The 24,454-nt window shown below is 37.2% G+C and overlaps 1 protein-coding gene across 1 annotated transcript; it reads left to right on the top strand.

The window, feature by feature from the left end:
• The first annotated feature begins 5,359 nt into the window (after positions 1 to 5,359).
• LOC127447237 (coiled-coil domain-containing protein 93-like) lies at positions 5,360 to 24,422 on the top strand. Its single transcript, XM_051708954.1, has 23 exons — positions 5,360 to 5,467; positions 5,791 to 5,904; positions 7,761 to 7,855; positions 8,223 to 8,334; positions 8,475 to 8,573; positions 8,709 to 8,765; positions 8,853 to 8,953; positions 14,350 to 14,386; positions 15,122 to 15,220; positions 15,335 to 15,385; positions 15,707 to 15,793; positions 17,095 to 17,208; positions 17,321 to 17,383; positions 17,805 to 17,878; positions 18,010 to 18,091; positions 18,723 to 18,797; positions 19,443 to 19,514; positions 19,595 to 19,703; positions 20,123 to 20,205; positions 21,013 to 21,050; positions 21,176 to 21,260; positions 21,661 to 21,774; positions 24,083 to 24,422. Exons 1-23 carry the CDS (start codon positions 5,384 to 5,386, stop codon positions 24,137 to 24,139), a joined length of 1,902 nt encoding a protein of 633 aa, XP_051564914.1. The 5' UTR covers positions 5,360 to 5,383; the 3' UTR covers positions 24,140 to 24,422.
• The last annotated feature ends 32 nt before the right edge of the window (positions 24,423 to 24,454 follow it).

Genomic DNA, 24,454 nt, shown 5'->3' with positions numbered 1-24,454 from the left:
CCCGCCCTCCTCCTTGTCACACTCCTCCATCGCCCGACTCAGGCCGGGGAAACCCCCGGCATTACATACTCCCCTCCCTTACCCTTCCGGCCGTGCTGAGAGAAAACTGGCTCGCCGATCCCCAGACACGCCATCGCCTGGTCCTCAGCCACCTCTGGCGGATGACAGCTCGCTCTGACCCCTGGCAGACAGAACGGCTCCTCCCCTTTCCCCTGGCAGATGGGCAGCTGCGAGGACTCTGTAACAGCGCATCGCTCCTCCTTCCCGGGTTTCGGCACCAATGTAACGGTGTAAAGGAAGAGGTGGGAACCAGCTGAACAGTCCAAATAAGTTTTAATATCATAAATATGACACACACACACACACACACACACACACACACACACACACACACACACACACATGGCTGATTAGCCCGATTCAGGTCTGGGCATGTGTCCTCACGGCCTGGCCCCGCCCTCCTCCTCATCACAAACCCCTTTGTGGTTTTCATGGTTAAACAACACATTTCTCTTTTAAGCTTTTAAGTAGAAAGAGCTCTATGCCGAGCACAACCTACATTTCCATTTATATTTACATGTATTCATTTGGCAAAAGCAACTTTCAAATCAGGACAGATACAAACACACGCACACGCTCTGACACAGCCAAAAATACTTGCTCTAAAACATTTTCTTTATTTTGTTAGCAAAGCACTTCTAAAAATAACATTCACACTGGTTATTCTTGTTTTTCTGTTCACATGCAACAAATTTAAACCCTCAAGAGACACAAACAGAGGAGCATTTAAATAAATATTTAACATTTAAAGACATATTTACAATTATTATTTTTTCAATTATTGTTTAGCTGTAGGTCAATATAGTGCAGGTAGTGCAGTTGCTTTATATGTAGAATCTGTTTGGCTTAAATATGCTTCACTAAATGCAACAATACCCAACATGCATTACTTTAATATACATTTTAATATTTGTATACACTTTGTGGCTTCTTTATTATGTATAAAGTACATCTAGACTAACAGTACTTTATTTGGTATTGGACATCCCTTTTACATCCAGAAAAGCCTGAATTCTTTGCATCATGGATTCAACAACATGCAGGGCAGGAAAAATTCCTCAAGGATTTTGGTCTTCAGGGACCCTATTGAACAATTCAGGCCAATGAAGAGAACTACTGTGTTTCCTTAGTTAATGTTTCCTCTTAACATTGCAGTAACTCCAGTATATTCCAAATTCTGTCCAAACAAGCTACTGTAGCCTATTCACTTCACTACCACAAAAGTATTTGCCCCCATCCTGAAATATTCAGTTTTTGTGTATATCTCATCCTAAATTGTTTCAAAAATTCAAACAAAATCTAACATAAAACAAAGGCAATCTGAGTAAACACAAAATACAGTTTTTAAATGATAATGTTATTTATTAAAGCAAAAAAGTTATCCAATACTAACTAGGCCTGTGTGAAAAAGTATTTACCCCCTTTGTTACTAAATCCCCAAATCTATGAAACTGCATTCATAATGGGGTTCAGCAGGACTAGACACACCCAGGCCCGATTACTGCCAGCCCTGCTCAAATCAACACCTAAACAGAACTTTTCAGCAGCATGAAGTTGGCTAAAAGGTCTCACCCAGTAGCACACTATGCCAAGGTTGACAGAAATTCCAGAAATGATGAGGAAAAAGGTGATTGAAATACATCTGGCATAAATCAAACACAGAATTCCACAAAAAAAACATCATACCTATGGTCAAGCATGGTGGTGGTAGTGTGATGGTGTGGGGATGCTTTGCTGCTTCAGGGCCAGGGTGACTTGCAATAATTGAGGTAAACATGAATTCTGCTCTCTACCAGAAAATCCTAAAGGAGAAATTCTGCTCATCAGTCCGTGAGTAGAAGCTCAAGTGCAACTGGATTATGCAGCAAGACAATGAACCAAAGCATGTGAGTAATTCCACCTCTGAATGGCTCAAAGAAATAAATTAAAGTTTTGGAGAGGCCTAGTCAAAGTCCTGACTTGAACCCTATTGAGATGCTGTGGCAGGACCATAAATGGGCAGTTCATGCTTGAAAACCCTCCAATGTGGCTGAACTAAAGCAGTTCTACAAAGAAGAGTGGGCCAAAATTCCACCACAGCATTGTGAAAGACTGATCTCCAGTTAGCCGAAGCATTTTGTTGCAGTTGTTACTGCTAAAGGTGGCACAACCAGCTAGTTTAAGTTTAAAGCTAAGCTAAGTTAAGCTAAGTTTGAGGGGGCAGTTAGTTTTTCACATGAGTGATATAGGTGTTGGATAACTTCTTTTTGCTTCAATAAAATATATATATATATATATATATATATATATATATGAGAGAGAGAGAGAGAGAGAGAGAGAGAGAGAGAGAGAGAGAGAGATTTGAAAACTGTATTTTGTGTTTACTCAGGTTGCCTTTGTTTTATGTTATATCTCGTTTGAAGATCTAAAACAAATTGGTCTGAAAAATACACAAAAATAAATGAAATCAGGATTTCAAATACTTTTTCACAGCACTGTATGGAATTCTCTTTATTTATCCCGATGTGGAAAAATTGCAGTTTTGCAGGCAGAAATTTTTTATTTATATGTAATATAAATATATGTAATTAAAGAAGTAAAAAATAATAGGCCAAACAATATATAATGCATAGAATTACTGTACATCATAAGTAATACATTTAAATATTTGCAGCCTTACATAAACCGGAATGATTTCCATTCGATAAGTTGTTTATGCACAACAGAATCTTCCCATTTGAAAATCCCAGGGACAGGGTGGTAGTGGAGCCATCATGTTTGGCTAAATCAATAATGCACAGTCAAACCTACCTAAAACACATGACATCATACATTCTCTTGCTTGTTTTAGTTGCATATCTCTGATCTCTTTCTCCTGTAATAATAAAACAAATGCCTAAACCATGTAAGTTTACTGCTCATGTTCTTGAACAGAGAAAGAAACAATTATGTGATGATTACATTTAATTGCTCTCTTTATCTAATTAGAACAAACTCACAAACAGGGGAAGGAGGAATGTGGCATTAAAAAAGATCTAAAGGAGGGCAACTGGGTAAAATGCAGGTGTCCAGGTCTAGCCCTGTGTAGAGTTCCACAAAATCTCATAAATGAATTTCAATGACTTTTCTGATCATTCATGATTACTGGATAAAGAAGGAATTTTTAAAGAAATAGCTTTCAGAAAAAGCTATTTCTGGCCTAAGTATTTTAATCCTGAGCATAACTCAGGATCATGTAGATTTACACTCTACAACATCAGGAAAATGAGACCCTTCCTCTCTGAACATGCCACACAACTCCTTGTTCAGTCACTTGTCATAACTAGACTGGATTACTGTAATGCTCTTATTACCGGTCTTCCTGCATGCACAGTTAGGCCTCTGCAAATGATCCAGAATGCAGCAGCAAGTCTGGTCTTCAACGAACCAAAGAGAGCGCATGTTACACCACTCCTTGTCTCTCTCCACTGGCTGACAGTTGCTGCATATATCAAATTCAAGGCTCTGATGCTGGCATACAGAATAGTCACTGGATCTGCTCCAGCTTACCTAAAATAATTCCTGCAGAGCTATGTTTCCACCAGAAGCATGCTGTCGGATAATGAGCAGCGCCTTGTTGCACCAACACAAAGAGGTACCAAATCACTTTCCCGGACTTTCGACTTCATCTGTGAAGCAGACTCGCTCTCTGTCTTCAAAAAACAGCTAACGACACATCTTTTCCATGAGCACTTGACCATGAACTAATATATATATATATATATATATATATATATATATATATATATATATATATATATTATTCTGATGCAATTGAAACTTTGTAATGCAGCACTTTTCTTACTACTGTCTCCTTTAGATGAATCGCTTATGTTGTATTATTCCTCTTTTGTAAGTTGCTTTTGATAAAAGTTTCTGCCAAATGAATAAATGTAAATAACTATACTTTAAATATGTATATTCACTGTTCACATTTTTTAGATTTTTAAAGGAATATTCCGGGTTCAGTACAAATTAAGCTCAATCGACACGACAGCATTTGTGGCAAAAATCATTTCTTTCTCTTAAAATAAAAGCAAAAATCTAGGTCACAGTGAGGCGCTTACAATGGAAGCAAATTGGATACATTTTTGGAGGGTTTAAAGGCAGAAATGTGAATCTTATCATTTTAGAAAGGTACTTACATTAATTCTTCTTTTAAAACTCATATAATATTTGAGCTGTAAAGTTGTCATTGGTCATTTTTACAGTCGTTTTAGGGTATATTGACATTATGTCGTCATGGCAACGAAGTTATAAAATTGTATGTAACTTTACACAGAAAACGTTAGTAAGTGATTTCATCATACTAAAATCTTGTTAACATACATATTGTTTATGTCTTGTGGCAACACTTTTGAAATAATGAGTATTTTAATGTTTTTAGATTGGACCCCATTCCCTTCCATTGTAAGTGCCTCACTAGAACCCAGATTTATTATTTTTTTAAGAAAAGGAGGGACGAGTCAAAATTTATATATATATATATATATATATATATATATATATATATATATATATATTTTTTTTTTTTTTTTTTTTTTTTGTGGTAATAAACATTATGCCACAAATGCTGTCAATTAAGCCTAACTTGTATTGAACACTGAATATTCCTTTTAGATGTAATCAGTTCGACCTGGAAATTACCATTTTAAAATCTCCTAATATTTCCAGATTTTCCATGGCCGTGGGAACCCTGATGTTATAAGTGCACTTTAATCCACTTAAAAACGGGAGTAAACGTGATTAATTAATGAGGTAATTAATTAGCTTCTTGTCAAGACCCCTTCACTTTGTCTGAGAGCAACAGCTGTTATTGAGATCAGGTCAGAATATCTTGTCAATTAGAAGGTAATAGTTTTGCTGTAAACTTGTCAACATTATTACAAAAAAAAATAAAATAAAATAAAAAACAAATAAATAAAAATAATAACAAATAAATAAATAAAAATAAAATAAAAAAATTCCAAAAATAAAGCACATAACTAAAGTTATAAATAGAAAAACACTAAATAATTTTTAAATATATGAAAACAAAAATAAATAAAAAGCACCACATCCAAATAACACTATTGTACAGTTATCTTTCCAATGAGTCATTCTTTTCAATAAAAGAGATGTTTTGATCGCTTTCTTATTTGAAGTAGAACACAGAGAGTCATTAAATAATTCTAAGTCAATACAGAGAAGCCTAGATATGAATTTCGAAGCAGTAGCCTTACATTTGTGTATGTGAAATTGAAGGTTTTGACGTAAATAAGTTTTGTCTCACGTGATTTGTCTCACGTGACACGTCGTGATAATCATGGCGGCCACTTCTGTGTTCCAGCGAGTGAGAACAGGCTCAAAAATAGGAGCTCAGTATGATCAAGAAGGCAATCTCATCAAGGTACGACTGAAAGTTTGAAACTAAAACAGTTCAACCACTGACATATGCGGCGATTTGGTTTTGCAGTCTTTTTTTGTTGTTAAGGGTATGCATCCAATCGGGGAGGCCAATCAGTTCATTATAATATAGAATTCTGTTTGAATATAATGCTTGATTTCGTATTAAAAAATACTAAATACAGGCTTTTGGTTAGAAAATGTAACTGTAAGTGACAGTATAAGATTAACGATATTTTTCTTGTGCTTTAAAAGTTCAAAATCTGTTGCATACGTGTACTGTTGTGGTGTTGTTGCCGTTGTGACATATAGTGCTGTGATTGACAGGTGGAGACACGTGAGGATGAGGAGCAGAGTGTCAAGCTCGCAGAGATTTTGGAGCTGTTGCTCGCAGCTGGTTATTTCAGAGCACGTATTAAGGGGTTGTCACCCTTTGACAAGGTATATCAGTCATCACTCAACTGCACCACCAACACACACACACACACACACACACACACCACAGACTTCACTATGTAGGGTTGCCAACTTTCTACCAGCCAAATACAGGACATTCCAGCTTTAAATATGGAACACTTTTTAATCAGCGGGTGTCTGGGCGAGACGCTACTCAGTGGTTAAAGAGGTTCACCTAGAGCTTGTTTACATAGGAAAACTATTGAAAATCTGTGCGGATGGATGCAAAAACGTGTTCATCGTGAACGGCCCCTAATACACTTAAAATTAAAACCACTTTAATACAGCGACCAAGACGAACCAAATTTATATCAGTTTTCACTTTTGATAAACACGTTTTGCCAAAAGAAAAGCTGCAATCTATGGAGAAAGACAATATATTATTTTTCTGTCCACTGTTATCTTCCTGTAATTAAGCTTAAAGGAATAGTTCACCCAAAAATGAAAATTCTGTCATCGTTTACTCACTCTCATGCCATCACAGATGTGTATGACTTTCTTTCTTCTGCTGAACACAAATGAAGATTTTTAGAAGAGTATCTCAGCTCTGTTGGTCCTCACACTGCAAGTGAATGGGTACCGAAATGTTGAAGCTCCAAAATGCACATAAAGCTAGCATAAAAGCAATCCATAAGACTCCAGTTGTTAAATCCATATCTTTAAAAGCGATATGATGGTGTACAGTAAAAAAAGATCTTAAATATTGATCTGTTTCTCACCCACACTTATCATATTGCTTCAGAAGATATGGATTTAACCACTGGATTACCTTTATGCTTCCTTTATGTCCTTTTAAAGCTTCAAAATGTTGGAACCCATTGGCATTGTAAGGACCTACAGCGCTGAAATATTCTTCTAAAAATCTTCATTTGTGTTCTGCAGACGAATGAAAGTCATACACATCTTGGATGGCATGAGGGTGAGTAAATGATGAGAGGATTTTAATTTTTGGGTGAACTATCCATCAATGCCTTTTCCATTTTTAAAGCTCAACGAACCGACTTTCTGTTAAAAATTAGGGTCATCAGTTTGTAGACAGTATATGACTAATGTGTTAGAAATAGTATTTTATATATAGTATGATATAAATAGTATTGTTTTCTTTTTTTTTAATCACTAAAAAATAATTTGGCCTTCCAGGGCCACTGTCTCGGTACAAGTCTTTGTAGTAACAATGCATTATAATAGATTTTTATATGAGAGAAAGCACTTAACATGAAAATAGTGTATTTCTCCTTGGATTATAGTGTCTTGTTTTGGCAGTAAATAATGTTTATCACTATTGAAATGTAAGAAAATCACATTAAGTGTTTGAACTAAACATGTACTGTATTGTACTTTTGTCTAAAAGTGCTGCAATTTTTACTTGCAGTCTCTCTTCCAGAACGAGCACTGACATATGCAATGCAGTGTAAAGTGATGTCATGAATTACTGGTGTTTTTGGTGTCACAATAGTTAGAAACAATTATCATGCACTCGAATGCTATATATTTGACTTCTGACTGATAACACCACAGAAAACATGAACTGATTCTGTGTGGAGTTCATGTAACATTAAACAGCCGATATCTCACACAGCTCATGCGAAAGGTGTGTGTTACAGGTCTGTTTCTCTTGATTTGTGAAACATTCTCAGCCGTTTTAGGTGTGAGACGCTAAAATAGGAATGCAATTTTGTTCCCTCAAATAGAGGACGAATCTGTATTTTACAGGATGGTTGGTAACCCTATCACTATGGCTTTAACAGAACAATTTGTTTAGACATTTTGTTGCGATTGGGTGGCAGCTCCTCCCTGCCACCGAACCAGCAATATTTCTCACTGTCTCTGTTTTACTTTAGGTGGTTGGAGGAATGACGTGGTGTATAACTACATGCAACTTTGACATAGACGTTGATCTGCTCTTCCAAGAAAATTCCACCATTGGACAGAAAATGTGAGTGTCAGAATAACTATAAGATGTTGCATAATGCAGTCATAGAAGAAGAATTAAGTTATGACAAAAACTCTAGTTCACTCGAAGAGAGAAATTCTGTCATCATTTATTCACCCTCATGTTGTATGACTTTCCTCTGTAAAACACAAAAGGAGATGTTAAGCAGAATGACAGCCTCAGTCACCTTTCACTTTCAATGTATGGAAAAAAGATGCAATAAAGGTGAATGGTGACTGAGACTAACATACTGCCTTACATCTCATTTTGTGTTCCACAGAAAAAAAGAAAGTCAAATGGGTTTGGAAAGATATGAACTATCCCTTTAATGCTGGTCAATGTGTTTGTCGGTGTGTCTTTTCTATTGAAGTGCTCTGACGGAAAAGATTGTTTCAGTTCTGCCTAGAATGAAATGTCCTCACAGACTAGAGCCTCATCAGATCCAAGGGTTAGATTTCATCCACATCTTCCCTGTTGTACAGGTACATACACCTGCATACCTTCAGACTCTTAAAAGGGCTGAAGACCCACCACACGTACTTTAAATTACTTTTCTGACTCATAGTCCTGAGTTCACAGAAACTGTATACTAACAATGCATCTATGTTTGTGGGGTTTACAGTGGTTGGTAAAGAAGGCAATTGAAACCAGGGAGGAGATGGGAGATTATGTCAGGTCATATTCCATCTCTCAGTTCCAGAAAACACATGCATTTCCTGAGGTGAGACAGCAGGCCAACACTGAAACAACTAAAAGGAATTAGTACTATGATGTATTGAACATTTAGTTATTATATGGTAATCGTATGTTCAGTAAAAAAATGAATTGTTGATTAAGTTTTATTAAATGTTTTTAGGATGAGGAGTTTGCATTAAGGAAGGAGAGAGCCACCAGCACTGTGGTGAATGTGTGTGTAAGTATCTAACTTCATGATTTTATACTCCATACTGAGTGCTTTATATTAAAAAGTGAGCAGTTTTAAAATCACATGATTGTGTAGGAGGTGTATGCTCCTCAAAGGCGTTATAAGCGGCAGGTGGATGCTGGTGAGCTGTTGGATGAAGAGTCTCGGGTTCACTCCACCCTGCTGGAGTTTGGCAGGTATTTCTCATGTGATATTTTTATCATTTTCACTTGTTTAATCCATACACTCTCATTCTCATTCACTCTCAGATTTGTATTTTTCCCGCCATCTTCACTGACCTTTGGTTTTCTGGCTCTGTTCTTAATTTTTTCAACACTGAAATACTTTCTCATATCCTAGTTTAATTTGCAGAGATAACTATAATTAAGCCATTAGTAAGTAGGGCTGCAACTAACGATTATTTTGATAATCGACTAATCGAACGATTATTTGACTATTCGGGCGATTAGCGCAATGATTAATCATTAGCTCTAAACCAACTATTCAGCTTGTGCCTGACTTAAAAGGTTGTATTAAAAGTGCTTACTAACAATAAAGAGGACAAAATCATCTTTTAAAAATGCGTCTAAATGACATTCACTGAATTATAGGGAAAAAATACTTTTTATTATGTTTAATTCAGTAAAAATTTCGCTATAAAAAACTCCTATTGTTATCAAGTGTTTTTGTCTTTTTTTCCATTTAAAATAGTTTAAAAATCCTTAAAACAAGATACATTTACTTGAGAAGGAACATATAAGATATTTAGACTTGCTTTAAGAGAATGTATCTTAAATATCAGTGTATTTTGTATATAAGTGTATTGTTTCACTTGGTTATACATCTGCGAGTGCAGTAAAGACAAAATATACTTATATTCAAGATCTATTCTCTAAAAGCAAGTCTAAATATCTTATATGCTGCTCCTCAGGTGAATGCATATTTTTTCTAAAGGATTTTTAGATATTTTAAAATATTTGTATTTTTAATATTATATTCAGCATTCTCAGATAACATTTATTTCTTCTGCAGTATAGCTGCTAAAGTAAAAGTACGTTGTTTTAAAGGAGTTTTAGATATTTATATTGGAAAACAACCCAAAACAAAAACAAATCAAAAATTTAATTTTGTTGCAGTGTATAATGGGGCAAAGACTACCCTCTCTCACCTTTCTGTTTACTTCAATCCATTTTTAACTCACAAAAAAACAAACTATCTCTTATTAATAAAGCTGCATTTTGCCAATTTTCTAATCTCACGATAAGAAATGCACAGTGACATATATTATGATTCAATAAGTTGCCATCGCGTTATAATCTAGCTGCATTAAGCACGCGCACTCGAGGGATGAGCGTCTCCGCAACAGAGTGTACCTCAGCCGGGTGCAGTTTCAATCTCTCCCCCTTAGATCGGGACACTTCGCGCAACTCATAGAAGAGGTGCTGACCAGAGAGAAATGCCAGTTTCCTTATTATTTGAACTTTAATAAAGCTATAATGAATTAAATAGAACTGCATTAAAGATGTAACGCTGGGGTGTTTCCTTTAAAGGTGCTCGACACGCAAGTTTTGCTTAAGCTGAGCGTCAGTTCCGGCTCTGCTTATTCCACAACAAGAGTGCTTCTGTATTTACTTATTTTGTATTTTTGCATTGTAATTCCCTCATACTTTGCGATCTACATCACCTGAAGCTGTTTGGATAGTTTAGAGTGCGTCTGGACTGTGAGCTGTGTTTTCTTCCTCTCCTCAGTCAGGCGCGAGCTGCAGTGCTGTTCTTGTGTGCAATCATTAGAGTTTCATATGATCTTATGTTACGTTAAGATCAAACGACTATTCGACAACGAAAATTTTTGTTGACAGTTTTTTTTATTGTTGACGTTGTCGATAACGTCGTCTAATCATTTCAGCCCTATTAGTAAGTTGATTCCCCCGAAAAGTCTAAATATCGTGGCTTTGTTGTGCTATCAAAACATTGCTCTGTATGTTTGAGCATCCCAATCAGCCTTATACAGCAACATTGGCTCAACCAATGGCGTGAGTTTGGGGCGGGACTGTTTTTTCGGGAAACCTATTTACTCCACTTTTAGCAGCATCAATTAACTGACAAGTTTCTGAGTTCATTTCTCTCCTGACACTCCTTTCATGCTCTCATTCTTCATTTCCATCCTTTTTTCTTTCTATCTCTTTCTCTTATTTAACTCATTAGTCCATGCCTTCTCATATCACAGTATATACAGTAAGTAGGAATGAGGTTCTGTGTCTGCTAATGAGAGTGACAGATTGATTTTTGTTCAAATGTTTTGGCTGTGCATTGACTGCATTTATGTCTTTAGATTTGCATCTGTCTATGTGCTGTTTTGCGGACATTGCATCTAAATGTTTTTCTTTCTTGTGGAATTTTCTGTTATGTAGTGTGTGATGTATGGTGGCCCAGGGTGTACAATACAACAAAATTAGCAAACCAAACAAAAGCTGTAAATACAATGGAAAGAAACCACAGCACAACAAAATTAAGCCACAACACAACGGAAATAAGCTACAACAAAACAAAAAAGCCACAACACAATGGAAATAAGCCACAAAATTAACAGAAAATAAATATTTTAAAAACTGGATTTAAGTTCATGTGGCAGTTCTGACTATACAGGCGAGATCATAATTTCTTTCCATTTTAATTCTGTTGTTGTGGCGTAATTTTGTGTTGTGGTGTATTTCCTTGTATTGAGGCTTTTCTGTTGTGGTTTTATTCCCATTGTTTTGTGGCTTTTTTGTTGTGTTGTGACTTCTGTTGTGTTGTGGCTTTTTTCCTGTTGAGTTGTGGCTTTCTTTTGTGTTGTGGCTAAATTTCGATGTGTTGTGACTTAATTTTTTTGTGGTTTATTTCCGTTGTGTTGAGGCTTTTCTATTGTGTCGTATTTCCTTTGTGGCTCATTTCCGTTGTGTTGAGGCTTTTCTGTAGTGTTGTGGCTCATTTCCGTTGTGTTGTTGTAGCTTATTTACGTTGTGTTATGGCTCATTTCCATTGTGTTTTGGTTTATTTCCTTTGTGGCTCATTTCCGTTGTGTTGAGGCTTTTCTGTAGTGTTGTGGCTCATTTCCGTTGTGTTGTTGTAGCTTATTTACGTTGTGTTATGGCTCATTTCCATTGTGTTGTGGTTTATTTCTGTTGTGTTTTGGTTTATTTCCGTTGTGGCTCATTTCCGTCGTGGTTCATTTCCGTTGTGTTGTGGCTTGTTTCCGTTGTGGCTTATTTCCGTTGTGGTGGTGTTAGGGCTATCACGATTATGAATTTTGGCTGACGATTAATTGTCAAACAAATAATTGCAATTATGACGATTAATTGTCTGTTTTAGGGCTGTGACGATTAATTGTCATATAAATTGTAATATTTTTAAGGTGTGCTTTTTTTCTGCTTGTTTGCTTCATACACCTTAAGAGATTTAACTTCAAATATATAAATCAAATAATAAAATAGTGATAAACTATGATTTCCTTTTAAGGCTTTAAAACCTATGAATGACATGAAAAATAAGTATCAAAATATTTCTAAATTAAAATATGATATATAAATATACAGTTGAAGTCAGAAGTTTACATACACTTTGGTTTAACTTTTTTTTAACCACTCCACAGATTTCATATTAGCAAACTATAGTTTTGGAAAGTCGTTTAGGACATCTACTTTGTGCATGACACGTAATTTTTCCAACAATTGTTTACAGACAGATTGGTTCACTTTTAATTGACTATATCACAATTCCAGTGGGTCAGAAGTTTACATGCGCTAAGTTAACTGTGGCTTTAAGCAGCTTGGAAAATTCCAGAAAATGATGTCAAGCCATTAGACAATTAGCTTCTGATAGGAGGTGAACTGAATTTGAGGTGTACCTGTGGATGTATTTGAAGGCCTACCTTCAAACTCAGTGCCTCTTTGCTTGACATCATGGGAAAATCGAAAGAAATTAGCCAAGCCCTCCACAAGTCTGGTTCATCCTTGGGAGCAATTTCCAAATGCCTGAAGGTACCACTGTACCACTTCATCTGTACAAACAATAGTATGCAAGTATAAACACCATGGGATCATGCAGCCATCATACCGCTCAGGAAGTAGACGCATTCTGTCTCCTAGAGATGAACGTAGTTTGGTGTGGAAAGTGCAAATCAATCCCAGAACAACAGCAAAGGACCTTGTGAAGATGCTAGAGGAAACAGGTAGACAAGCATCTATATCCACAGTAAAACGAGTCCTATATCGACATAACCTGAAAGGCTGCTCAGCAAGGAAGAAGCCACTGCTCCAAAACTGCCATAAAAAAGACAGACTACAGTTTGCAAGTGCACATGGGGACAAAGATTGTATGTTTTGGAGAAATGTCCTCTGGTCTAATGAAACAAAAATTGAAAAGTAAACTTCTGACCCACTGGGAATGTGATGAAATAAATAAAAGCTGAAATAAATAATTTGGTCTACTATTATTCTGACATTTCACATTCTTAAAATAGTGACCTAACTAACTAACTGACCTAAGACGGAATGTTTTCTGCAATTAAATGTCAGGAATTATGAAAAACTAATTTTAAATGTATTTGGCTAAGGTATATGTAAACTTCTGACTTCAACTGTAAAATATAAAATCATTTTGTTCAACTTTAGTTTTGGTCAATTTTAAATTTACACTTGTTTTTTGAACTCATTTTATAATAAAATATATATTTTATATACCTGTATATATTATATTTATATTATATTTGTATTATTATGCAATAGTAAAATATTTATTTCCTAATTTCTTCACTTTCACACATTATTTTAATGCTCTGATTAAACCCACAAGCCCTTATTTGTCATGAAGTAAAACCTTTGAGAATTCGTTTCATCATTTTATCACTCCACAGAATAGTGTGCATCTCCTCTTTGTCACTGCGTGTCATTAACACAGCGTGTATGAACCAGGAACATTTGCCATTACACGATCGTTTAAAGTGAAACCGGAAAGCTTTGCGTTCACTGTCAAAGTTTATACTTGTTCGTTTATATTTTTGTGGGAGTTTGCGCAAGCCTCTGCTGACAGCGCGCGCATCAGAGCGCTTCACATGCTCTTCAGGACAGGAGCTAGTTGACCTCCACGGTGCGGCTCGGGAGCGGAGTTCAACTGAATGACACAAATGCGCTGTTCATGTCATTTATACAGTATATTACCGGTAGCTTAAAATTCCCTTATTTGGGCATTAAAATGTGATTGAAATTTGAATGCCCAATAATCGCGGTTGTCTCAAATAACCGCGGTTAGATCAAATAACCGCGATCAGACGGTTATTTTATAGTCGCGACAGGCCTAATTGTGGTTTATTTCTGTTGTGTTGTGGCTTTTCCGTTGTGTTCTGTTTTTATTTATTTTTTTCTGTTTTGTTGTCAGCTTTTATTTCTTTGCAAATTGTTGTGAAAAATGTTTTTTGTGTTGTGCACCCCTGGACCATTTGATTGAAGTAATTTTGATTTTAAAGTTGACTCTTGCAGTGAGCCTCATGCAATTTGTAATTTGAATGTGAACATGAAGCATTTAAAAATCATCCTTTTTTTTTTTTTTTTTAAAGGCGCTATGGATTCAGCAAACAGTCTAAAGCAGGCACAGTGAGTATCATATGTTTCCTCCAGAACATTACATTGTCGGTCACCATAGAGGAGCTTACATCTTTCCAATCAGGGAAGGCTAAAAAAAAAAAAATCCAACCTCTGTGCTCAAATCATGTGGTTCTGAAATTACTTGTGGCTCAGAAGAGGGAGGGAGGTTTACTTCCCCATGGGTGGGTGACCAGGGTTTAAGCCTCAAAAATGTTTTTAGTGAAGCCCTGCATGTTTTTTTTATCACCTTGTCGAATACGTTTTCATACCTGGTACAGGGTTGCTACAGTCATGGAAAACCTGTAAAGACATGATGCCTTGAACCTCACAAAACTGCTCATTGTAACTGCCTGCTAGCTTCTAAAACTTGAAAACACCAAGTGAGTCGAAGCGATTGGTTTACATTGTGTATCGGAGTATGGAAATCCGAAAGGGTCAAAATTCTTAGGTGTGTCTAGAATTTTGGAAGACTTGCATTGTAAAAAATGACTCCTCGCTGATGTAACATTTCATTATTTAGAATAAAATATATGATATTCCTGTATATTTCATGGACTGGCCTTATACGCATCTTCAAATGTCTGAGCTAAGCCCTAAATGTCCACTGACCCTCAAACCACCCCTGTGCTGCCCACTTGGGTATGCTAGATCACAGATGGTGAGGAGGGCTTGGAACTGACCTTTGTTTCTTTAGAAAAGTCTGTAAGAAGTGTGATCATGTGATGATGCTGATTTTTGTAACAGGCAGTGGAGCAGAAACAGGTGCTGGCTCAGGGCATGCAAAATGTGCCTCCTGGAATGACCCAAGTGTCTGAGGAAGAGGACCTGCAGGCAGCAGAGGAGGTCAGTTTTGAGTGTCTTATCAACCTACTGTTCGCTTGACTCAACTCTCCATTTTTCCCCTGGTCCACTTTAATTTTCCATCAACCAATCAGAAGCTCGTTTTGTCTCTTACAGCTCAGAATCAAAGCCCTGATGACTGGAATGGCTGCCATGGCAACAGAGGAGGTAGGCCTCGAAACAGCATTATAAACACAGTAGTGTGTAGAAAGGTTTTTCTTACAAAACTAAAATTTTAATAAAAAAAATATGGAATGGTTGACACCAGGAAAAGCAGCCAACAAGTGCCCAGAATACTTGCAAAACATTTTTTAAATTAAAATCATCCTAAATGGCACCTCATGAAGTTGGTTTAGAGAATGCCCAGAGTTTGCAGAGCTAGTATTTATGTAATATGTGTGATGATTACTCTAGCATGAATTCACATTTGTGTGTTTGTATATGTATGTTGGACTCATTATCATACACACAACTGTGTGTGTATTGTAGGGAAAGTTGTCAGCCAGCACAGTGGGCCAGATTGTTGGACTGCAGTCCGAGGAGATCAAGCAAATTGCCATTGAGTATGCTGAGAAGGTGAGCAACTTGAAGACTACTCAACGCCTCTAAGAAATAAAGTCCCTTGCAGAATCTACAAGGTGTTTATCATTAAAAATAAGAGGGATCATATATTAATTTTTTTATTCAGTACTACTCTTGTATAGCTTGATATGACATGAGTCCCTGCTTTGTCTTGAGTGGCCCACTGTTCTTAAGAAAAATCCTCAAGGTACTGAGGATGGGGGTATGTGGTGAGCAGGGTGTGGCTGAGAGATAAGGATGGATGGCTGGGGGAGAATTATTGCAATCAGCCTGGAGAGAGATAAAGAGGAGCCAGAGCCGCAGTTCGAGAGAGAGAGAGACGCACAAAGCTGTCTGTGTGTGTGCCTATGTTGAGAGGGTGCTGAAAAGCACTCCGTTATGTGTGACACTGAAAAGTGTGTTGTGTTAATAAATGTCTTGCATTTAACCTCCCACTTCCTCCATAAGAAAAGGCAGAGGTCTGCCACAGGGACTCATACACCACTATTACAAAAGGTGCAAACTAGTGCTGTCAGTCAGTTAGAATATTTAATCGTGATTAAACGTATGATTTTTCATAGTTAATTGCGATTAATCAAAGATTTTGAGTGCTTACATTTTACACTATATATAATTATTTTACTGTCAAAATGCATTTGGTTCCTTTTTAGAAAGAAAACCGTATGTAACTGTAATGTTTTAACCCTCATCTTCCACGATATAAATCGTGGCTATTCACTTTGCTACAGCAATCGTTTTGCCGCATTCACATGATTCGCAACGTTTTGAACTCCACATGAAAAGCACTGCAGAGAACGTCTTGTTTTGCTCTGAGCACTGGCACTGCGCATATAAATAATACTTCATTCGAATTGTCCGGTAAGATGGAAGCGCGCTGGGAAATCGCTTGACGCTTCACTGCAGCGAGTCATGTGGATGCAGCTTTTGACAAGTTCCATTTGGGTTTGTTTTGGACAAAAAAAAATACAGTTAAGAGGTCTTTTCTACATCACTTGATCATTGACACGGCATCACTTTTGTGTGTGTTTGTGGTGTGTGCATCAGTGTTATTGACTCCAGACACATCGCAAAGGTTCCGCCCAATTCCAACCATTGTTCAGCACTTACACAGAGCTGAATAAAATGTCAGAATCTAATGTGAAATTTGTTAATTGTGTTAATTGCGTTAAAGAAAAATGAATGCATTAAACATTTGTAATTAATTGCATGCGTTAACGTGTTAATTTTACACAATATGGGTGTGTAAACGTAACCCATACAAACTTGTGCACTCAACTGTTTGTGTGATTGGACAGGCGGAGCACTCAGCAGAGGATCGGCCGGAGAGATTTGGACCTGCACAGCAACACCGCCGTCAGCTGGCATCACTCAACAAACAAATCAGTCAAAAAACAAAAGAGCTGGAAGAGGTAGTACACACACATTCATACACCTATTCATTTTTTTGTGTGATTAGAATATGCACACTGTATACACACAGTGGTTTTGAGAATGCTGATTGGTTAATTATAATTTTTACAGCTGCAGGCCAAACAGCTGGAGGTCAGAACAGCATGTGAGGATGCTAAAAGCAAACTAGCAAAGGTGAGACAGAGGACCTGTTTACACTTAATTGTTATTGTTCACCCAAAGAAAATTCTGCCATTGTTTACTCACCCTCATGTTTTTCCAAACTCAAAAAGAGATAATTAAGCGCATCTGTCCCTGGTCACCATTCACTTTCATTGTCATTTGTTTCCATGCAATAAAAGTGAATGGTGACCAGGGACAGAGCAGCTTGGACATTCTGCAAGGTAACTATTTTTGTAATTCAGTCATACGGGTTTGGAACGACATGAGGGTGATTGGATTGTTATGGCAATATTGTTTTAAAGGTTAAACCCTTGTTTTAACAAAGTGGATGATTGGACCCTGTTTACATCTGTATTTAGTGCTGTCCACTTAAAACCAGGTGTAAACGAGGTGACAGATGACAGTTCGAACATTAATGTCTGTGTGAATTCAGGCTACCGCACATACTGAGAAGCTGGAGAGAGAGCTGAGCTCTCTGGAGGATGTGGAGTCTCAGGCCGATTCTGGGTATGTGAGCAGAACTCCTGTAATTAAATGAACTAATTTCTAGTGTTTGACTGAATGTGAATTTCAATGACCAATGGCAACCTCTAAAGAACTGGTAAGTATTATTATTATTTTTTATATCTATAATTTAGGTTGCTGGAAAAACTTCGTGTTTTGGTGGCCATGAACGAAAACCTGAAACATCAAGAGCAGACGTTCCGATTGCACTGTCGCGTATGTTACCATGACGACCTCACACATTAGTGCTGCGTTCACATCTTGTGGCAGTTACTGTCTTTACGTGATGACAACATGATGCTGTTCACATACACAAACTCAAAAATTATTTGTTTCTATGGTATTTGCTTATAACAGCAAAATGGATCCATGTACGGCTTTGTTGTTGATGACATCAAAATATTTAATAGCTACATTAATTCACCTCAAGAACAGAGAAAGTGCACCAGTTAAAACTGGCTATAATAACACGGCATATCAAACAGAAGTATATGTAGATGAATGTACTGTAACTAGCATTAACTTTTGTAGCTTATGCCATTTTGTTTCTTTTTACATGACTCACAATGGTCTTACATAAAATTTGTAGTTTTCAACTTGTAATTACGAGTTCGGCAAAAGTGAACAGTTTTTACAAGTCCAAAACTGAGAATTAACAGTAATTCCGACATTATGTGAACGCACAATTAGTCACTTCTTGTTACCTTGACTCTTTAACCAAATTTAGACACTTGTCATCAGACATAATGATTTGCTATGATTTGATTTGTTTAGTTTTAGGACTGAAGACAGGAGTGTGTTATTAACGTGTGTGTGTGTGTGTGTGTGTGTGTGTGTGTGTGTGTAGGAGGAAATGACCCGTCTGCAGCAAAGTATTGAAGAGCTGAAGCTTGAATCTGGAGATGAGGGGGATGATAAGATGGTACCAAACACAATCACAACTAAAAACATACACTCAATGCTTTAGTCACACTCGATGGCTGTGTGCTAAAACCTAATGAAGATGCCTTGCTGTTTACTGCCTACATAGATTGAAATGGAATGTCATAAGTAACCAATTTGTAATGCTCTACATAGGCAGCAACTCATGCATCATGCAAATAGCATGACGCAAATAGCAGGATTGTACTCAATACAATTTTATGTTAGCATATTGCTATGGTAACCTGCTACTCTGAGCTTAAAAATATGCAGCACACACAAATATTGAGTAATTTGTCCAGTTTTAATTAGATTACACTTTTTACCAATATTTTTTGGTACTGAGTAAATAATAAGGATGTTTATAATCAACATTTCTCTTACTTTGTCAGCCATCTTGGATTTTTTTTTTTTTTGCAATCTATTGAAGATTTCGTTCTTCACCAAGGACATGAGATGCTGCCAAACAATAGACTGAAGACGGCATCTTTGGCTGCATAATTATGTTACAGACATTCTTTGTACAGAAAGCATGCCTATGATGCCTTAAATGCTGCCTATGTAGGGAGCTCACAAGGTTTTGCAGCAGAGCCATAGTCTTTACTAGGCTAGTTTTCTCAGTCTTATCATCTGCTTGTGTCTGTAGGAGATGAGTCTGATGATTGATCAGCAGTACACGGCAGACAGAGAGAAGCTTCAAAAGATTCGTCTGCTTATGGTGAGGCTACTAATGCTTTTACTCAGCAGATTACATGAAAGAATCTACAGACTCATTGTTTACTCTGCTGCCCCCTGTAGGCTCGGAGGAACCGTGAGATTGCCATCCTACAGAGAAAGATTGATGAAGTTCCCAGCAGAGCCGAGCTGACACAGTATCAGAAACGCTTCATTGAGCTGTACAGCCAAGGTGTGTGTGTGCATGAAACGGATAGTTTCAACTCTAAATTCTGATTGGATGAGCCGCATTCGAAACTGTTATAAAATGCCAATAAATGCATGCCTGTGACTGCAAATTCTATTTAAATGTGCTAAGTCTTCATTGCTTGGTAACTGTAAACAGCCTACAGTAAGGCTACAGAATCGATTATTATTTTTTGCATGATTAATAAATTGAACTATTTATTGAACATTTTTGCCATTATGTTGCTGTTGCCACCAATTTATTTAAGCAATAATGCACTTGAGACAATGAGTTACAGGGATTTTACCATGGTAAAGGAGGTTTTTGGCACCCTTTACCGGTGATAAAATCGCAGTAACCCATAGTCTGTCTTGGCTTACTGCTTTATTAAGCACTCCTTCATTGTTTATTTGGTGTTTTTACAGTTTCAGCGACACATAAAGAGACAAAACAGTTCTTCACTCTGTACAACACACTGGATGACAAAAAAGTTTACCTGGAGAAAGAGGTATCAGTTACGGAGCCCCTTTTATTTTCCTGAATAAGTTTTGCGTGCCCTCGCAATAGTTGCGTGCCCTCGCAATAGTTGCGTTCCCTCGCAATAGTTGCTTTCCCTTGCAATAGTTTTACATGCCCTTGCAATAGTTTTACATGCCCTTGCAATAGTTTGCGTTCCCTCGCAAGAAGTTTTGCATTTCCTCGTAGTAGATTACTTTCCCTCGCTATAGTTTGTGTTCCCTCGCTATAGTTTGTGTTCCCTCGCTATAGTTTGCGTTCTCTTGCAATAGTTTGCACTCCCATGCGATAAGTTTTGCGTTCCCTTGCAGTACTTTTGCATTTCCAAGCAATAGGTTTGTGTTCCCTCTGATTGGTTTTGCGTTCCCTCATAATAGTTTTGGTTCCATCGCAAGACGTTGTGCGTGCCCTCGTAATAGTTTGCGTTCCCTCGCAATAGTTTTGCATGCTCTTGCGATAAATTTACCATGGTTTTACTACAGTAACCATATTTTAACCATGATATTCTTACCATAGTGATAATACAGGAAAATAAACTGTTAATAAAAATCATAATTTTGTGGTTATTATGGTTTTACTATACAAATACCATGGCTTTACTATATGTAACCATGGCAGTTCCATGTTTTATTTTGACATGGCATGGATACAAACCTATGTCAGAAAAAAGATTTATTTAGCAGTATTAATTTTATTTTCTTCAGCTCAAAGTTGTAATGAACACTTTCATCTTTGATCAGTCAATGTAGTGTTTAACATGATGTGCAGTTAAAATGAGACACTACCTTTTCTTTCACAGGTCAATCTGTTGAACTCTATACATGATCATTTCCAGCAGTGAGTATAAAATAAAGCGCGGGGTTCCATACAGTGATTTCCCAGTATTTCAGCAGCCTCAGACACTCTAAAACTGACTCCAATCTGACATTACCTACATTTTGCCTGTTCTTTCATGTTTTTAGGGCCATGGCTTCATCAGGAAGTAAAGAGCAGTTTCTTAGACAGATGGAGCAAATTGTGGAAGGAATCAAACAGAGCCGCATAAAGGTACAAAACGCACAGTTGATCTGAAAGAGAAAACTGACCATAGAAGCGGACAGTTTACATTAATGCCTGCTACAGTGCCTCTTGCGGCAATGCTGAGAATGCAACACATTTGTGCTATCTTGCTCTGACACATGTTGGAACATGTGAAATCAAGTGTGGGTAGATACAAACATCTCTATTCATTCATGTACTTGTGTTGTTTGGGGCCCAAATCCGCAAATCTAAATCAAAGCAACTGTCTGCTACTTTTGCAGTCTGTGAGTTTATATGTATTTATGTAAATATTTTGGTATGAATTGGTTTGTTCCCACTCCAGCTTTTTTGTGTTTTTACCCCCAGCAGACAGAAACATGAATTACATTAGTGTGAATGTCCAACATGTGTATGTTTGTTCTTAAAGATGGAAAAGAAGAGACAGGAGAATAAGATGCGCAGAGATCAGCTGAATGATGAGTACCTGGAGCTGCTGGATAAACAGAGACTCTACTTTAAAACCATCAAAGACTTTAAAGAGGTGAATACACATGCACAATTGCTGAGCTTAATAGAGCACATATTTAGATAATGTACAAACATTTCAAGACGGACCTACCAGGAGCCCAAAGATTAAGCAATGATATATGATAACTTTTTAATAAAAACATTAATTCATTCCTGAATTCCCAATGATAAACTACACTAGCCATAATTCTGAAGAGACATAAGAGAAGGCACTTTTAATGGGAATTGGAGCAAAAGAGCTCAATGCTAATTATGTAATTGAGTCAGTCTCCCTACACTTTCAAACTACTTATGTATTTGAATATTTAATAATACATTTCAAATATGTGGAATTTGATACTTAAAATCAGTAAATTAAAGTTTTTTTTGTTTGTTTTTTTTTGTCATTCGCAGTACTTGTCATTTACACCTTTTTTTGTACCTTTTGTCAACTTTGTCTGATCTTCAAACACTTTTTTTGCTTCAATTCAAATGTAATGTTGTTATTCATCTCATGTTGGTTTGATTCGAAGCTTACAACTCTTTATTGAAAAAAGTTTTGAAATCCCCATGAAGAAAATACTAGGGAAACCAAGGCTGCTGAAAAAATTGCCAAACTGTTAAAGAATATACAGTTGTGTTGTCTGAGCAAGTGTCAATCACACTTTCAATGCTGACGTTTGGATTATAATAGACTGACTCAGACCCTTAGGAGCGCTTCAGATGTACAGTGTATTCAGAAAGTATTCAGACTCCTTCATTTTTTCACATTTTATGTTGCAGCCTTAAGCTAAAATGCTTTTTTTTTTTTTTTCACATCAATCTACACTCCATACCCCATAATGACAGCAAAAACCAGATTTTTGATAACTTTGCAAATTTATATATAAATAATAATAATAATAATAATAATAATAATAATAAAAAAAAAAAAAATGATATCACATTGACATAAGTATTCAGACCCTTTGCTATGACACTTGAAATTTAGCTCAGGTGCATCCCATTTCTCTGGATCATCTTTGAGATGTTTCTACACTTTGATTGGAGTCCACCTGTGGCAAATTCAGTTGATTGGACGTGATTTGGAAAGGCACACACCTGTCTATATAAGGTCTCACAGCTGAAAATGCATTTCAGAGCAAAAACCAAGCCATGAGGTCAAAGGAACTGCCTGCAGAGCTCAGAGACTTGATTGTGTCGAGGCACAGATCTGGGGAAGGCTACAAAGAAATTTTCGGCTGCATTGAAGGTTCCCAAGAGCACAGTGGCCTCCATAATTCTTAAATAGAAGAACCAGTGGTCACTCTGGTTGATCTCCAGAAATCAAGTGTGGAAATGGGAGAAACTTGCAGACAACCATCACTACAAAACTCCTCCGGTCTGGGCTTTATGGCAGAGTGGCCAGACGGAAGCCTCTCCTCAGTGCAAGACCCTGGAAAAAGCACCTAAAGGACTCTCAGACTGTGAGAAACAAGATTCTCTGGTCTGATGAAACGAATATTGAACTGTTTGGCCTCAATTCCAAGCATCATGTCTGGAGGAAACCAGGCACCGCTCATCACCTGTGCAATACCATCCCAACGGTGAAACATGGTGGTGGTAGCATCATGCTCTGGGGGTGTTTTTCAGCGGCAGGGACTGGGGAATGGGTCAGGGTTGAAGGAAAGCTAAACGCAGCAAAATACAGAGACATCCTTAATAAAAACCTGGTCCAGAGCGCTCGGGACGTTAGACTGGGCCGAAGGTTCACCTTCCAACAGGACAACGACCCTAAGCACACAGCCAAGATAATGCAAGAGTGTGTTCTTGAGAGGCCCGGCCAGAGCTCAGACTTGAACCCAAGTGAACATCTCTGGAGAGACCTGAAAATGGCTATCCACCGACGGTCCCCATCCAACCTGACAGAGCTTGAGAGGATTTGTAGAGAAGAATGGCAGAAATCCCCAAATCCAGGTGTGCAAAGCTTGTCGCATCATACCCAAAAAGACTTGAGGCTGTAATTGCTGCCAAAGGTGCTTCAACTAAGTACAGAGTTAAGGGTCTGAATACTTACGTCAATATGAGATTTCAGTTTTTTCTTTTTAATACATTTGCAAAGTTATCAAATATCTGGTTTTTGCTTTGTCATTATGGGGTATGGAGTGTAGATTGGTGTGAATTTCTTTAAAAAAAAGCATTTTAGCATAAGGCTGCAATATAAAATGTGAAAAAAATGAAGGGGTCTGAATGCACTGTATATACTTTTCCATTAATCTCCTCCCTATTCATTTACTGAATGTATATGCATCAAGACTAATATTTGAGAAAACAGATTATAACATGTACGCTGTCTGTTCCAGGAGTGCCGCAAGAATGAGATGCTGCTATCTAAACTGAGAGCAAAAGGAGCATCATAACACCTGGATGCAAACACACATGCATATTCCCTGATATCCCTGAACACTGTGTTAGTCTGGATTATTTGTTCCAGGTTGTCGTGTCAAATCCATTTGAAGCATGTCATGAATATTCTGGAAATGTTTTTTGATCTGTGCCGTTATTCGTTTATACTAATGTATTTGACACAATTTATTCACTTATGGGAATTTAATTTCCTAATTAATCACATTTCTTTTTTGTATCATGACTATTACAGTCTGCTGCCATTAACCTAAAACACATTAAAAGGGCAATGAACCACTTGTTGATCTGACAGATTTATTTACTTAAGT

The sequence above is a fragment of the Myxocyprinus asiaticus genome, chromosome 10 (genome assembly GCF_019703515.2).
Source record: "Myxocyprinus asiaticus isolate MX2 ecotype Aquarium Trade chromosome 10, UBuf_Myxa_2, whole genome shotgun sequence".
NCBI classification, from domain to species: Eukaryota; Metazoa; Chordata; class Actinopteri; order Cypriniformes; family Catostomidae; genus Myxocyprinus; species Myxocyprinus asiaticus.
Note: the sequence above shows the minus strand (reverse complement) of the source record. Positions and strands in the feature narration are given on the sequence as shown.

Excerpts from the sequence above, each read along its gene's own strand:
- LOC127447237 (XM_051708954.1), top strand. The coding sequence starts at position 5,384 with ATGGCGGCCACTTCTGTGTTCCAGCGAGTGAGAACAGGCTCAAAAATA. Across the intron at positions 15,386-15,706 it reads CTGCCATGGCAACAGAGGAG|GGAAAGTTGTCAGCCAGCAC; the intron begins GTAGGCCTCGAA and ends TGTGTATTGTAG. Across the intron at positions 17,209-17,320 it reads AAACAAAAGAGCTGGAAGAG|CTGCAGGCCAAACAGCTGGA; the intron begins GTAGTACACACA and ends TAATTTTTACAG.